Here is an 18,584-nt window from a genome sequence, read left to right on the forward strand (position 1 = left end):
TCAACGTTGTTTTCTTTTCGTGTGCAGAACTTCACAAATATATTGTCCAAGTTGCTGCTGGTTAATTTCTTCTTCCACGACCAACGTCAGTATGTTGATGAAACTGTCTTGTTGTGGGAGGTTGTTGTTGGTTTGATATGTAATTCATTTGCAATTGGAGTACTATTGCAAAAATAAATAGATAGATAGATAAATGAATAATTAATTAAATAAATAAAGCGCGTGGTCGCCACACGCGGCGCACGGATGACTTTCCGGGAAATACCGCGTCTCACATTGTGAGGTCACTGAAAGGGGAAATCCTTCACCGCCAGGGAGCATCGCGTTTCGATGAATTTCCAACAAAAAGGTATGATGCCAGTAAAGTTCTATAACTGAGACATAGTTCAACAGAATTACTAAAATGATACGTATGTAATAGTTTCACATACAAAAAAATGTTTCCAGGGAATTCAGAGCCTATTAACGCGTGAGATTCCGTTTTGTGCGAAAATACTCCAATGATGGACCCATTCAGCAGCTTTTTTTCTCGTCTGCTAAATACTGCCCCAAAAATAATCCCGTCGCCTTTATCTTATTTCATCTCCTTGTTGCATATCTGGCTCGCAAATTCTGTATATTTACTTGAATAGAAAAATAGCCTTTCAAATTAAAGTTCAGTTTTCTTTTAAAATTCAGAATAAAATATATAACCATCGTTTCTTACCTCGCGGAAGAATTGTACGCATGCGCAGTACAGACGAAGTGTCGTTGCGAAAAAGAGTGGGTCACATGACTGGTGAACTCTGTCCTTGACCCCGCACGATTTTTCTATAAGTTGAGTGGGGGAGCCGCACGCGTTCTCGTCTTCACTGGAGATTCGACATGAGTCTGTTATCTCGATTCTCGGTCGTCTCACGACAGGTAAGACTAAGACTGGTCAGCTGATGGTCTTCGGTTTTCAAGCAGTCAGCGACTGCGCGTGTGTGTGAGCCAGTGACGTTGAGACCAGATGGGACCTGCCTTTCGCACATTGGAGACAGTTCGTTCGCTCTAGCAGACGTGTGCACCATGTTACATCATGTCTTTGATTCGTCTGCTAAGCTTAAAGCCGACTGGCATTTTTGTTAAAACCAGCTCTGGTAGCAGGGAGATTAGAGTCTTGTGGCACCCGTTATTGTAAGCTTCTTTTTTTTTTTTACATTTTGTTTTTAATTTAGGCATGAAAAGAACACGTGTACGTGCGTGTGCACGTGTGTGTGTGTGTGAGTGTAGTGGTGGTGGTGGGTGCATGGTGTGTACACGTACGTGCAAGTGTCTGCGCGTTTCTCTCTCTCTCTCTCTCTCTCTCTCTCTCCCTCTCTCTCCCCCGGCTCTGTCTCTCTCTCCGCTCTATCTCTCCATGTCTCTCTCGCTCTCTCCCCGCTCTCTCTCTCCCCGCTCTCTCTGCTCTCTCTGTATATATCATATGTGTGTGTGTGGAGGGGGGGGGTGAGGAGGGGAGAAGAGGAGGGGGTTGCAGAAACAATCAAAAAACAAAACAAAAAGATGGCAGTTGTTGGGGGTGCAACGTTGCTTGATTTCTAAAGGCATTTCGAAAGCATACAATGATTTCCAGCAGTTCTTGATAAACTAGTAGTCAAATGGTAAGAGCACTGGAGTTCAGTCCCCATTGCACCTGGTGGGTTAATTATGTAAGGGTGGAGGTTTTTCAGATTTCCCAGGTCAACATATGCGCAGACTTGCTATAGTGTCAGAACTCCCCTTCGTGTGTATACACACACAGAAGATCAAATATGCATGTTAAAAGATTTCTGTAATCCATGTCGGCGTTCAGTGGGTTATGGAAACAAAAACATACCCAGCAGTACACCGCCGAAAACAGAGTATGGCTGCCTACATGACGGGGTAGATAAATGAAACGGTCATACATGTAAAATGTTGCATGTCAGTGTGTATGTGTGTACAAGATAAGATAAGATAAGAATAACTTTATTATCTCCAACTGGAGAAATTTGGTCAGGTGCATTATCACAACATAGACAAGTAAACAACATGGGGACCATAACTGTAAAAGCCAACAACAGCCCCTACAAATATTACGAAGATACAAATGTAAAAAATATCACATACATCGTTTCATACATACATTCACACACTGCAGGTAAAAACTAGTATTCTTAATGTAAAAACAGAAAGAATTAAGAAACATTATTTGAATATAATTATAAACATAGCCTACCATACTGCACATTGATTATAATAGACAGATAAGATAAGAATAAAGATGAATTGCGGAAAACCACACACACACACCCCACCCCCACCCCACACGGATAACTTAATTAAACAAGAGTAATAAACATATGTTCTGAAATAAAAGCATTTCACATACTCGCTTTTAAAAACATTGCAATTAATTATTACATCATAATTATTAAACAGAAATATATTTAGAATATGGACGTTAGCATTACATGACTGAAACTTGATTGAACAACACAGGAAACAAATGATGAGCACCCAAAGGCAGCTGTCAGTCGGCTCTACCCAGGAAGACAGCATGTTGTGCAAATGACTGCGTGTTTGTAGGGTAATTGAGCTTGGGGTCTGACCAAGAATAGGCACCATATAACTATAAGCATCCATGTCATTTTTTCTTTTCTTTTTTTCAAACGGTGACTGACAACCTGACTTGAAAGGCTAGTCTCAGTGAGGTGACACTGACACTGTGACAGCCCTTCACTGACAAGCAGACACATCAGAAGCAAAGGTATTGTAAATGAAGAAGGGCTTTCTCTGACAAAGTGACATGGTATGGTGTGTAGGGGACAAACCTTTTACATCACATGAGCACCCTCCAGACAAATCAAATCAAATCAAATTATGGTGTTTAGACCCTCCACACACACACACCACACAGACACACACTCGAACAGACACACGCACACACACACACACACATTTTTTCACACACACTAACACACACCCACACACACAGACAAACACACACTGATAAACACAGACACAAACACACACACAAATGTAGACACAGACACACTGATAAACAAACACACACACACACACACACACACACACACACACACACACACAAGCAATTACGCCATTGAAAAGTGCACACAAACATTACTGACTACTCTCCAGTCTCATGCCATTGTGATCTAATTTCAGCAAGGTTCAGAATTGTATTGTTGCTGTTGACAGAAGCAGATGCACCTGCTGCAAGCTTTTGTTTGTACTGTCATTGACGTACGTGTCCCTGTCTAGTTGTGTTGTTGTGTTTTATATATATATATATATCCATTTTAACTTTTGGGTGGTGCTGAATAGCTACCCTGTTCCAGAGTACACCGTCTTTCTTCATTGTTCTTGTTGTTGAATAACAGGAAGGTGGCAGAATAGTTAAGACATTCATCTGCCAAGACAAGAGAGTCCGTGAGGATCTGGCTATCAATCCTGCTCTCACCCTTTCTCCCAAGTTTGACTGGAAAATTAACTGAGCGTCTGGTCATTCAGATGAGACGATAAACACGGAGGTCCTGTGCGCCGCACGCACTAGGCATACTGAAAAAGAACCCATGGCAACGAGAGTGTTGTCCTCGGGCAAAAATTCTGTAGAAGAAATCCACTCTGACAGGTACACAAACAAATAAGCATGCACCCAAGACCTAAGTGTTTTATCTTCAGTTTAACGTCTATTCAATTTAAGTGTTTTTAGATGGAAAGGAGTAAAGAAGTGGATAAAGGAAAGGGAATGCATGTGAATATTAGTGTAAAAAAAAGTATTCATGTTATGTATCAGAGGAAAAGTATATTATGAGAAAAAGGTCTAAAGAAATTGTGGTGTGTATTGAATGAGGTGTCATGGGAAGGATAATATGTATATGCATATCAACAAGTATTAACCTACAACAATGTAAATATAAATAACAACATTGATTATGATACATCAAAGGAGGATACCAACTGGACTGGAGTTTAAAATTTCCAAAAACATTCTAAGCAGTGAATAATCATTCAAAATCTTTTCAGTGGCTAATGAAATATTGGAAGAAAAAAGTCATCAGCTACATCTTTAGGAATTAACTGTCTTATGCTCGGACAGTGAATGAGTAGATGACTTACAGTTATTTGCTTACCGTATATACATTTTATATTTTTAGAAAATTTTGTACGAAAGGCATTTAAACGAATTCTATACAAGACCTAAGTGTGTTGGGTTATATGCTGTAGCTGGTCAGGCATCTGCCTTGCACTAGCAGATGTGGTGTGGCATATATTTGGAGTTGTCTGAATGCAGTGATGAAGCCTCCTGGAGAGATTTAGAACTGTTGCTAAGTTACTGTTTTGTTTTGATTTAGAACTGTTGCTGTGTTACTGTTTTGTTTTGATTTAGAACTGTTGCTGTGTTACTGTTTTGTTTTGATTTAGAACTGTTGCTAAGTTACTGTTTTGTTTTCATTTAGAACTGTTGCTAAGTTACTGTTTGTGTTGATTTAGAACTGTTGCTGTGTTACTGTTTTGTTCTGATTTAGAACTGTTGCTAAGTTACTGTTTTGTTTTGATTTAGAACTGTTGCTAAGTTACTGTTTTGTTTTGATTTAGAACTGTTGCTAAGTTACTGTTTTGTTTGGATTCAGAACTGTTGCTAAGTTACTGTTTTGTTTGGATTCAGAACTGTTGCTAAGTTACTGTTTTGTTTTGATTTAGAACTGTTGCTAAGTTACTGTTTTGTTTTGATTTAGAACTGTTGCTAAGTTACTGTTTTGTTTTGATTTAGAACTGTTGCTACATTACTGTTTTGTTTTGATTTAGAACTGTTGCTAAGTTACTGTTTTGTTCTGATTTAGAACTGTTGCTAAGTTACTGTTTTGTTTTGATTTAGAACTGTTGCTAAGTTACTGTTTTGTTTTGATTTAGAACTGTTGCTGTGTTACTGTTTTGTTTTCATTTAGAACTGTTGCTAAGTTACTGTTTTGTTTTGATTTAGAACTGTTGCTAAGTTACTGTTTTGTTTTGATTTAGAACTGTTGCTAAGTTACTGTTTTGTTCTGATTTAGAACTGTTGCTGTGTTACTGTTTTGTTTTCATTTAGAACTGTTGCTGTGTTACTGTTTTGTTTGGATTTAGAACTGTTGCTAAGTTACTGTTTGTGTTGATTTAGAACTGTTGCTAAGTTACTGTTTTGTTTTCATTTAGAACTGTTGCTGTGTTACTGTTTTGTTTTGATTCAGAACTGTTGCTGTGTTACTGTTTTGTTCTGATTTAGAACTGTTGCTAAGTTACTGTTTTGTTTTGATTTAGAACTGTTGCTAAGTTACTGTTTTGTTTTGATTTAGAACTGTTGCTGTGTTACTGTTTTGTGTTGATTTAGAACTGTTGCTGTGTTACTGTTTTGTTCTGATTTAGAACTGTTGCTGTGTTACTGTTTTGTTTTGATTTAGAACTGTTGCTAAGTTACTGTTTTGTTTGGATTCAGAACTGTTGCTAAGTTACTGTTTTGTTTGGATTTAGAACTGTTGCTAAGTTACTGTTTTGTTTTGATTTAGAACTGTTGCTAAGTTACTGTTTTGTTTTGATTTAGAACTGTTGCTAAGTTACTGTTTTGTTTTGATTTAGAACTGTTGCTAAGTTACTGTTTTGTTTTGATTTAGAACTGTTGCTGTGTTACTGTTTTGTTTTCATTTAGAACTGTTGCTAAGTTACTGTTTTGTTTTGATTTAGAACTGTTGCTAAGTTACTGTTTTGTTTTGATTTAGAACTGTTGCTAAGTTACTGTTTTGTTCTGATTTAGAACTGTTGCTGTGTTACTGTTTTGTTTTCATTTAGAACTGTTGCTAAGTTACTGTTTGTGTTGATTTAGAACTGTTGCTGTGTTACTGTTTTGTGTTGATTTAGAACTGTTGCTGTGTTACTGTTTTGTTTTGATTTAGAACTGTTGCTAAGTTACTGTTTTGTTTGGATTCAGAACTGTTGCTAAGTTACTGTTTTGTTTGGATTTAGAACTGTTGCTAAGTTACTGTTTTGTTTGGATTTAGAACTGTTGCTGTGTTACTGTTTTGTTTGGATTTAGAACTGTTGCTAAGTTACTGTTTGTGTTGATTTAGAACTGTTGCTAAGTTACTGTTTGTGTTGATTTAGAACTGTTGCTGTGTTACTGTTTTGTTTTGATTCAGAACTGTTGCTAAGTTACTGTTTTGTTTTGATTTAGAACTGTTGCTGTGTTACTGTTTTGTTTTCATTTAGAACTGTTGCTGTGTTACTGTTTTGTTTTGATTCAGAACTGTTGCTAAGTTACTGTTTGTGTTGATTTAGAACTGTTGCTGTGTTACTGTTTTGTTTTGATTTAGAACTGTTGCTATGTTACTGTTTTGTTTTGATTTAGAACTGTTGCTGTGTTACTGTTTTGTTTTGATTTAACCGTGTGAAACTCAGACTGCTGTGTTGGGGACAACACCATCTTGATTTCTTCTAGTGCAGTGCTACCCTTAAAAATAAAATTAAAAAATAAATTAAAAAAAATTGGTGTAATCACTCTTTCTTTGTCTCTGGACCTTGCATTTGGAATGAGCTCCCCCCCCTCCCTTCGCTTCGTTAGGTCTCCACACTCAGCTCTTTCAAGTCTGGCCTTAAAACCCACCTCTTCCCAAGATAGCCTTCCTTTTTTTTTCCAGTATTTTTAGAGTTATGCATGCGTGTGACTGACTGGTGTGAAAGCACTTTGATTTGTCTCTGCACAAGACTGAGCACTACAGAAATACTAATTATTATCTCTTTTTTCTTGGTTCCCTCGCCCCCCCCCCACCCCCCCACCCCCCACCCCCCTCCCATCTACAACTGTGCAAATTTATCTGCTTTACTTTCGCAGTGGACGTTTCTCTACATATGATTTTGCCAGCGTCAGCGCTTTTGTTGCTGTGGTTCTGTTTCTTATGTGTTAAATGTATGATGTGTGCGCATGGGGACCATGGGTATATATGGTATCGTCCATGAGACTAGCACCCAGACCACCACTTAAGGTTTAGGGACAGAGGAGGACAGGGGGGAGAGAGTACAAAATAAAAATAAAAAAATTAAAAAATCCTGGTCTAGTGTTGGGTTCGGAACCTGTAGACACTGATTTCACAGTCAGGTGTATTACCACTGGGCCATTGCTCTTCTTGTAGGTGTTTAGTGGTGTGGTTGTTTTTTGGGTTTGTTTTTTAAAGAAGTTTTTTTTCATCATGTATGCAGTCATGTGTTGAATCTTGGACAAACTGCATGCTGTGTGTGTGTTTGTGGTTACTCAACTCGGAAACATAGTTATTCATGCGTGTATATGTGTACATGAATGCTTATTGTGCTTGCCTGCACACATACATGTGCATATGTACAGTCTGTCTATCTGTACACACATACATGATCACATACATGGGGAAAATGTATAGTCTGTCTATCTGTCTGTACACATACATGATCACATACATGGGGAAAATGCATAATCTGTCTCTCTGTACACACATACATGGTCACATACATGGGCTGTATGTGTAGTCTGTCTCTCTGTACACACATACATGATCACATACATGGGGAAAATGTATAGTCTGTCTCTCTGTACACACATAATGGTCACATACATGGGCATATGTACAGTCTGTCTCTCTATCTGTACACATACATGGTCACATACATGGGGAAAATGTATAGTCTGTCTCTCTGTACACACATACATGATCACATACATGGGGAAAATGTATAGTCTGTCTCTCTGTACACACATACATGGTCACATACATGGGCTATATGTATAGTCTGTCTCTCTGTACACACATACATGATCACATACATGGGGAAAATGTATAGTCTGTCTCTCTATCTGTACACATACATGATCACATACATGGGCTATATGTATAGTCTGTCTCTCTGTACACACATACATGGTCACATACATGGGCTATATGTATAGTCTGTCTCTCTGTACATACACATACTTGGTCACATACATGGGCTATATGTGTAGTCTGTCTCTCTGTACACACATACATGGTCACGTACATGGGCTATATGTGTAGTCTGTCTCTCTGTACACACATACATGGTCACATACATGGGCTATATGTGTAGTCTGTCTCTCTTTCTGTACACATACATGGTCATATACATGGGGAAAATGTATAGTCTGTCTCTCTGAACACACATACATGGTCACATACATGGGCTATATGTGTAGTCTGTCTGTCTGTACACACATACATGGTCACATACATGGGCTATATGTATAGTCTGTCTCTCTGTACACACATACATGGTCACATACATGTGCTATATGTATAGTCTGTCTCTCTGTACACATACTTGGTCACATACATGGGCTATATGTATAGTCTGTCTCTCTGTACACACATACATGGTCACATACATGGGGAAAATGTATAATCTTTCTCTCTATCTGTACACATACATGATCACATACATGGGCTATATGTATAGTCTGTCTCTCTGTACACATACTTGGTCACATACATAATAATAATAATAATAATGGATACTTATATAGCACACTATCCAGAAATCTGCTCTAGGTGCTTTACAAAAACGCTTTTGATAACATAAAACATTATATCTATGTTACATACACACACCAAAATGTGACCACACACACACACACACGCACGCACGTACGCGCACACACACACGCACGCACGCACACACACACACACACTGCATACATACATTACATACATGTGTATCTAACAGCTACCCTAACAAATACGCACACATAGGCAGGCACAAACTTACATAAACACACGCACACACAATACACATTCATATACATGCATGTAGTTGTGGACCTGCCACAATTGAACTTATTGCTGAGGGAAAAGGTGAGTTTTGAGACGAGATTTAAAAGATGCGAGGGAATCAGAGTGACGGAGGTTATCAGGGAGCTTGTTCCACGTCTTTGGCGATTGAAAAGAAAACGATCTGTGTCCATAGGTCTTACTTCTGACGTGAGGTATCCTGAGAAGTCGAGTATCAGAGGAAGAACGGAGCTGGCGAGACGGGGTATAGATATGGATGAGTTCAGAAAGATACTTGGGGCCAGATCCGTTGACTGCAGAAAAGGTCAGAGTGGATAGCTTATAGTCTATTCGATCAGAAACAGGCAACCAGTGGAGAGACTGAAGGAGAGGAGAAACATGGTCAAATTTAGAAGCTCTGCAAATGAGTCTGGCAGCGTTATTCTGAATTCGTTGGAGTCTGTCAAACAGGTATTTGGGAAGGCCGGCCAAAAGAGAGTTGCAGTAATCCAATCTTGAGAGAACCAGAGAGCATACAAGGGCTATATGTGTAGTCTGTCTCTCTGTACACACATACATGGTCACATACATGGGCTATATGTGTAGTCTGTCTCTGTACACACATACATGGTCACATACATGGGCTATATGTGTAGTCTGTCTCTTTCTGTACACATACATGGTCACATACATGGGGAAAATGTATAGTCTGTCTCTCTGTACACACATACATGGTCACATACATGGGCTATATGTGTAGTCTGTCTCTCTGTCTGTACACACATACATGGTCACATACATGGGCTATATGTATAGTCTGTCTCTCTGTACACACATACATGATCACATACATGGGGAAAATGTATAGTCTGTCTCTCTGTACACACATACATGGTCACATACATGGGCTATATGTGTAGTCTGTCTCTCTGTACACACATACATGGGCTATATGTGTAGTCTGTCTCTCTGTACACACATACATGGTCACATACATGGGCTATATGTATAGTCTGTCTCTCTGTACACACATACATGATCACATACATGGGGAAAATGTATAGCCTGTCTCTCTGTACACACATACATGGTCACATACATGGGCTATATGTATAGTCTGTCTCACTAACTGTACACACATGTACATGGTGGCATGCATACTGTCACACGGATGAAGTCATGCACACATGTTCTTGCCACATGACATAACATGTACACACACACACACACACACACACACACACACACACACAGTGGCACACACACACATGTTTTGTTGTCATACCTTTCACATATGGGATTCATAAGCTGAAGTATGTGCTCCTTTGTTGACACAGGCATCAGAACATTTCCTGCCTTTTTTTTTTTTTCTTTTTTTTTTTTTTTTCTTTTTTTTTTTGTGGCCACATAAACTGCACAATTTGAATTTCAGTGGTGAAAGGGCACAGAGTTTGGGACAATATTTTTAGTCTTGTCTGTCTGTCTGTATATTGGTTTCTCTTTGGGTTTAAGAGCTGACAGGTACTCGGCCCTGAAATGGCCCCTTTGTGGCCGGCTCAGCTGTAAACCTTATGATTTGATTTGTTCTTTTGTGCCTCTGTCTCTTATCTGTCCGTCTTTCTCTGTCCTTCACTTCGTGTGTGTGTGTCTTTCTCTCTCTCTCTCTCTCTCTCTCTCTCTCTCTCTCTCTCTCTCTCTCTCTCTCTCTCTCTCTCACGCATGCTCTCCCCCCCCCCTTTCTCTCTCTCTCTCTCTCTCTCTCTCTCTCTCTCTCTCTCTCTCTCTCTCTCTCTCTGTATATGCATACGTGCATGTGTTTGAGGGAGAGGAGAGAGATAGAGAGAGAGAGAGCTTGCAAGTCACATGCGCATTGATATATTATTCACACTATATGATTCATTATGTAAAATTTTTGTTAGTGGCCCACTCCTTTGTTATGGGCCGGAGGCCAAACAGATAAACCAGTGTCTTGTCTTCTCTCTCTCTCTCTCTCTCTCTCTGATGTAGATTAGCAAGGACAGATTGGAAGAATAGTCCATGCCTAAAATTTTAATCCTTGAATAAAAAACGTTTTGAGTTCCGAATTCTCTCTCTCTCTCTCCTCCCCTCTCTCTCCTTCCCTCTCTCTCTCCTTCCCTCTCTCCATCCCCACCTCTCTCTCTTTCTCTCTCCATCTCCCTCTCTGTCTCTCGCTCTACTTTCATCCCTTACTCCAACATTCTATCACTCATATATAAAGAGAGAGACAGAGAGAGAGAATAAATGGCTGTCCAGATGTCTTCACTGTTTCTTAAAGAAGTGAAAGAAGCATCAGATATATACCTATGTCTTTTCTCTCCTATGTTTTTCTTTCTTTTCTTTTTTTTAACTGGTAGTTTGGGCAGATAACAGTAGGCTAGTGTGACTAAGCTTTCGGAACTTTATACCTAGTTTTAATCCCTCTTTAAACATTGTTTTTCACAGGAAATCACCTTGAAAACTGATGAATGTCACTGAGGTACTTTGTATCCAGTGTTTCAGAATAGTAGGTTGAAAATAAAAAGTGTGTCACTGTCAGTTACATTTATAGTGCCTCCGTATCTGTGTGTGTGTGTTTGTGGCCGACTGATGTAGTAATTGTAAAAAGGCTTTTTGTTTGAAAGCGCTGTATAAATACATTTAAAATAAAAGATTTAAATATTATTAGAGTGCCATATTATTGATGGTGGTGTGTCCATCGAGATCGATGATGACCATCGTTGTCATCCAGATGGGGGATGGGGGAGGGTGGTGGTGGGGTGGGGGGAAGGATGCTCATGAATCTATCTGTGAGTGCGCAGATGGCTAAAAAGTCTGTTTGAAAACGCTGTACAAAATACAGTCTTTAAAAAAAGTTTAAAATAAAAAAATAAAAAATATCATTAGAACGCCATATTGTCCATGTCAGTTTGTTCAAAAGTGCTGTATAAAGACACTCTTTAAAAAAAAAAAGAAGGAAATATCATTAAAACGCCATATTATGCATGCAGTCTGTTGTTTGTTTGAAAGTGCTGTATACTGTTGTTAGTTTGAAAGCACTGTATCAACACACTCTTTAAAAAGAAAGATAGAAGCATTATTAGATCGCCATATTGTTGATGTAGTCTGTTGTTTGCTTGAAAGCTCTGTATGAATACACTCTTTAATTTAAAAAAAAAGAAAAAAGATTGAAGTATTGTTCGAGCGTCATATTGTTCATGTCATCCGTTGTTTGTTTGAAAGCGCTTTATTAAGCCTGAGCTGAGCGCTCGGCTACACACACACACACACACACACACACATATATATATATATATATATATCAGAGCAACATATTGTTCATGTAGTGTGTTGCAGTGGTTTGGGGATTAGAGAGGAGGGAGAGCAGATTTAGTTTCACTGAAACTTTCTCCTGAAGCCCATGGTGTGTGCGTGTTGGTCTATATTTTGACAGGGCACCAGCTGGGATTTCTACACATATATACAAGTAATGAGTATGTCTTGTCACGGCATACTGTAGTGTCTGTGTGTGTGTGTGTGTGTGTGCATGAGTTTGTGTGTGTGTGTGTGTGCATGAGTTTGTGTGTGTGTGTGTGAGTAAGAAAGGAGGGGGGGAACAAATGAACAAATGTTTTATTGAGGGTAACTGGAAAAGCTGAAAGCTTCTTTACACCATGCCCTCACTCACACACACACACGCACACAAAAGAAGAAAAGAAAAAAAATTGGTACGGACACTGTAGACAGTAACAACAACAACAACAACAAAAGTTAAACACGAAACTTAAAAAATAACATGGAATATAACTTAGTGTCACACACACACACACGTACGCACGCACGCTCGCGCGCACATACGCACCAACTTACACACACATGCATACACTGGTTAATATGGGGGGAGGGGGAGAGAGAGAGAGATGTTGACAGACTTTACCAGAATGACTGTATCAGAAAGAATTTGCACATAATGAAAAGACAAAGAAAACCAGTATGGTGCATACATAACGTTAAATATCATATGATATTTGAAATTAACACACTTGAGTTGAACTTTGTCATGAAGACTTATCTCAGGGAAATAACAAAGATGCAGGGGGGGGGGGGGGGTTGGGGGATGGTTACTTTGTCACGACAGATTTATCTTTATGAAATTCAGGCAGCTCTCTTCCCCCAGCCCCCAGCCCCCGCACGCCCCTCCCCTACTTAGACTGAAAAAAAGAATCTGTCTGCAAGTGCACTTGTATTTTTTGAAGATTTTTTTGTTTTGTTTTGTTTTGTTTTTTGCACAAAATTGTGCTGGGGACAATCCCTTTCGTTGCTGTGGGTTCTTTTACATGTACAAAGTGCATGCTGCACACAGGACAGTTTGAAAGCCTGGCACCCAGACCACCACTCGAGGTTTAGTAAAGGAGAGAAGGGTCTGGGTGGCCAGAGAAAGTAACAGTCCCAGTTGGTATACATGGGATTCAAAGCCACGGATATTCGCTTCCTGGTTGGACGCATAAGCACTTGGCCCCCGCTCTGTTTACAGAAATTGAAGTCACTCAGAATCGGCAGGATCAAAATGTTTTGTTCCACAAACTAGCCTACTGGGTCATGCTTTATTTCTGACTGATGTCTGACTCCGTGTGTGTGTGGGAGAGGGAGAGAGAGACAAGACAAGACGAAATTCTGAACTTTGGAGGTTAGCAGATTTGCTCTGGTGTGTGTGTGTGTGTGTGTGGTTTCCATCCAATCCTTGCTGCAAATAGGTTAGACCTACGCTACACATGAGTAAAACGATAAGATAATAAATAAGCAGTTAGGAAATATATGTAGCGGTGACAGTATCGAAACAGGAAAAGGCATACAGGGAAGGCATGACACGACAAGAGAAATTCTCTTTTTATTTCTGAGGATACAAGATAAGCAAATTGTGTGTTGTTGTTTTCCATGCAGTCCCCGCCCTAAATAGGGTCTATACTTCATGATAATACAAAACCAAACCAAAAGCCTGCAACTGGAAAACACCCCCCACCTCACACACGCATGCACACACGCACGCGCACTCACATGCACTCACGCACACGCACGCACGCACACATGCATGCACGTACACATGCACTCACACACACTCAGACACTTGACACACATTCACACACAACTGTTCCAGAACATGAAAATAAGAAGAAGAAAAGAGTGAAAAAGACATACAGAGTGAGAGAGACAGAGATTTTCGGGTACTGGGGTTGACACAGTGGCATTTTCCAGCTGCTTTCTGTTGACCTTTGACCTTTACATCGTATTGACATTGTCTGTGAGCAGCTAGACAGGACCCCGTCATCGGTTTAAGGAGTTCCTCTGTTTAACCCCTTGACTGCTAAAGATTGGTGAAAACAATGAGATCTGTGTGGCACAGTTTTGAGGTGTGGTTACCGCTTTCTGTTGTGTTTAAATTTCTGTTTCAGTTTCTCAAGTTCACACACACACACACACACACACACACACACACACACACACACACACACACACACACACTATACCACATCTGTTAGGCGGATGCCTGAACAGCAGCATAACCCAATGGCGTAGTCAGGCATTGAGTGCATGCATGTATATATGTATGTATCTTAGTGTACCTGTCCATGGATTTCTTCAGCAGAATCTTGTCAGAGGACAACCCTTTTGTTGCCTTTCACTGACATCCTGACCTGTAAGCTCTGTCTTACCTCACTGACATCCTGACCTGTAACCTCTGTCCTGTATCAGTGAGGTGACAGCTGACATCCTGACCTGTAAGCTCTGTTTTATCTCAGTGAGGTGACAGCCCATCACTGACATCCTGACCTGTAAGCTCTGTCTCACCTCACTGACATCCTGACCTGTAAGCTCTATCCTGTATCAGTGAGGTGACAGCTGACATCCTGACCTGTAAGCTCTGTTTTATCTCAGTGAGGTGACAGCCCATCACTGACATCCTGACCTGTAAGCTCTGTCTCACCTCACTGACATCCTGACCTGTAAGCTCTATCCTGTATCAGTGAGGTGACAGCTGACATCCTGACCTGTAAGCTCTGTTTTATCTCAGTGAGGTGACAGCCCATCACTGACATCCTGACCTGTAAGCTCTGTCTCACCTCACTGACATCCTGACCTGTAAGCTCTGTCCTGTATCAGTGAGGTGACAGCTGACATCCTGACCTGTAAGCTCTGTCTTATTTCAGTGAGGTGACAGCCCTTCACTGACATCCTGACCTGTAAGCTCTGTCTCACCACACTGACATCCTGACCTGTAAGCTCTGTCCTGTATCAGTGAGGTGACAGCTGACATCCTGACCTGTAAGCTCTGTCTTATCTCAGTGAGGTGACAGCCCATCACTGACATCCTGACCTGTAAGCTCTGTCTCACCTCACTGACATCCTGACCTGTAAGCTCTATCCTGTATCAGTGAGGTGACAGCTGACATCCTGACCTGTAAGCTCTGTCTTATCTCAGTGAGGTGACAGCCCTTCACTGACATCCTGACCTGTAAGCTCTGTCTCACCTCACTGACATCCTGACCTGTAAGCTGTTTTATCATAGTAAGGTGACAGCCCTTCACTGACATCCTGACCTGTAAGCTCTGTCTCACCTCACTGACATCCTGACCTGTAAGCTGTTTTATCATAGTAAGGTGACAGCCCTTCACTGACATCCTGACCTGTAAGCTATGTCATATTTCAGTGAGGTGACAGCCCTTCACTGACATCCTTACCTGTAAGTTGTTTTATCTCATTGAGGTGACAGCCCTTCACTGACATCCTGACCTGTAAGCTCTGTTTTATCTCAGTAAGGTGACAGCCCTTCACTGACATCCTGACCTGTAAACTCTGTCTTATCTCAGTGATGTGACAGCCCTTCACTGACATCCTGACCTGTAAGCTTTGTCTTACCTCACTGATATCCAGACCTTTAAGCTCTGCCCTGTATCAGAGAGGTGACAGCCCTTCACTGACATCCTGACCTGTAAGCTCTGTCTTATCTCAGTAAGGTGACAGCCCTTCACCGACATCCTGACCTGTAAGCTCGGTCTTGTATCAGAGAGGTCACAGCCTACCACTGTCGAGTACTTGACGACAGCTTTCAATGGGTTAACATGTTTGTCTGACAATAGAAAATGTTTCCAAGCAAATGTCTAAATGTAGCTGCTCAACACTTTCACTGAAATAAAAAAAGGAAAATAATTCAGGTACTGTGTTCAGAGTCAATATTTTTGTGGTTCATGCTTCAAATGAATTGAAGAGAAGCACCAGTTCTAAAATGTTCGCTGTTTGAATGATCTTTTTAACCTAAATTAAAGAGTGAAATTATGATAATGATAGGGTGAAGGCTGCCAAAACTTTTCATACCAAAAATTGTTGCTTGTGACTGAAGGTCACTGCAACACAACATTGTACACCAAGAACACTACACAGCACAACAGCAGAAAAAAAATAAATAAAAAAAAAAATTGCAACGAATGCAATGACATTTTGCGTGTATTTTATTCAGAAAAGCCAATGACGTGTGCACACAGTGCAAGAGACAGATCACAGCGGACATGAAATGATGAATCGAGATTGCCACCGACTCCTTTTTGTAAGAAAGGAATCTGTGGGTAGTGTACGTTCGTCTTGAAAAAGCAGACCCCCCACCCCGGCACCCCGGCACCCTGGCACCCCCAGTCCCCCAAACCTAACCCTCCACCCCTACCCCAGCGACGCTGCAACCACCCTGAGTTTATGTCATTCTCACACCCAGGTGTTTTTCTCTTGTTTTGTTTTTTTGATTAGATGAGGTAGTTTCTTTTTTTTTTTTATTGTCATGTCTGTCACATGAAACCGGTGGGTATGGTGTAATACACACACACACACACACACACACACACACACACACACACACACACACACACAGCAGTTTTATCCTTCATTTGCTTTTTGAAGGGCAGAACTTTGCTGACCGAGATCGAGTCATTGTTCCAAAATTGGAACAGTGGTGCAGTGAATGATCGCCTTTCACAAATATATGATTACTTGTCCTAGAGTATATGTAATTATTTAGTTAATAGTTTTACACACACACACACACACACACACACACACACACACACACACACACACACACACACACACACACACACACACAAATCCATATATTTTGACCTCTCCTTTATCAGTATGTGTATATGAATGCATGTCTTAGTTACGTGTTATTATTAAATCAAGTATTTTACTGCCAATGTGTGTGCATTGTATTTTGTTTTTTACTCTGTAAACGATCTGTTTGCTTCCCTTAATTTTCTGTTTTTATGTGGTCCATATCCCTGGGAACAGCACAATATAAGACCTTTGCAGTGCTGGGCACAATTTTGTTTACTATGATATTATTGTTATTGTTGTTGTTGTTGGAATGTGAGAGACGGGCGCAGTAGCCGAGTGGTTAAAGCGTTGGACTTTCAAATCTGAGGGTCCCGGGTTCGAATCTCGGTGACGGTGCCTGGTGGGTAAAGGGTGGAGATTTTTCCGATCTCCCAGGTCAACATACGTGCAAACGTGCTTAGTGCCTGAACCCCCTTCATGTGTACACGCAAGCAGAAGATCAAATACGCACGTTAAAGATCCTGTAATCCATGTCAGCGTTCAGTGGGTTATGGAAACAAGGGGGTTGGGGGGGGGTTATGTTAAAGATCCTGTAATCCATGTCAGCGTTCAGTCGGTTATGGAAAAAAGGTGGGGGGGGGGGGGGGGGTTAAAACATATATAGAAATAGTTGTTGTTGTTTTTTAAAAAGAACAATGTTTCTTCATTGTTTGAAGGTATCAGCAAGATATCAGGTCAAGTGATTGCACAGTGACACAGAAAGATTGCTGTAAGTAGGTCAGTAACCTGTGTGCTATCTTTGAGGAGGGGCAAAGAAAAAAAAAAAAAAAAAGATCATTGCGATGTGGTTGAAAGACAGACGCTGACACCGCTAAGCTTAGCCTGCAGTGAAAGGCTGGCTTGTAAGGTATGAATGTCGTTGCACGCGTGTTGGAAACGTGTACTGTTACCGGCAGCAGGACTGAAGAAGGGTGAAATCAATAAATCTGTAGCGTTCAGAATAGCGACTCGGGTGCAAAGAGACATAGACAGAAACTCACACATGCACGCACGCACGTACGCTCATACACACACACACACACACACACACACATATCCTCTCTCCCTCTGTCTGTCTGTCTCTCTCTCTCTCTCTCTCTCTCTCTCTCTCTCTCTCTCTCTCTCTCTCACACACACACACACACACACACACACACACACAAAGTGTTCACAAAACCCAGTCACACACACACACACACACACACACACACACAGTTAATTCCTAAAGATGTAATTGATGACTTTTCTTCCAATATTTTATTAGCCACTGAAAAGATTTTGAATGATTATTAATTGCTTAGAATGTTTTCGGAAATTTTAAACTCCAGTCCAATTGGTATCCTCCTTTGATGTGTTATAATTAATGTTGTTATTTATATTTACATTGTTATAGGTTAATACTTGTTGATATGCATATACATATTCTCCTTCCCATGACACCTCATTCAATACACACCACAATCTCTTTAGACCTTTTTCTTATAAGATACTTTTCCTCTGATACATAACATGAATATTTTTTTACACTAATATTCACATGCATTCCCTTTCCTTTATCCACTTCTTTACTCCTTTCCATCTAAAAACACTTATAGTGAATAGACGTTAAACTGAAGATAAAACACACACACACACACACACATATATATATACACACATACA

The 18,584-nt window shown here is 40.4% G+C and overlaps 1 protein-coding gene across 1 annotated transcript in view; it reads left to right on the plus strand.

Moving 5' to 3' along the window:
- Positions 1–775: 775 nt before the first annotated feature.
- Positions 776–18,584, plus strand: part of LOC143276730 (serine hydroxymethyltransferase, mitochondrial-like) — a 49,175-nt gene continuing 31,366 nt past the window's right edge. Inside the window, exon 1 of the mRNA XM_076581394.1 lies at positions 776–903. Within this exon, the coding sequence (XP_076437509.1) occupies positions 865–903 (39 nt within the window). The 5' untranslated portion in view covers positions 776–864. The remainder of the gene's footprint in view (positions 904–18,584) is intronic.

Source organism: Babylonia areolata, chromosome 32 (assembly GCF_041734735.1).
Source record: "Babylonia areolata isolate BAREFJ2019XMU chromosome 32, ASM4173473v1, whole genome shotgun sequence".
Taxonomy (NCBI): Eukaryota; Metazoa; Mollusca; class Gastropoda; order Neogastropoda; family Buccinidae; genus Babylonia; species Babylonia areolata.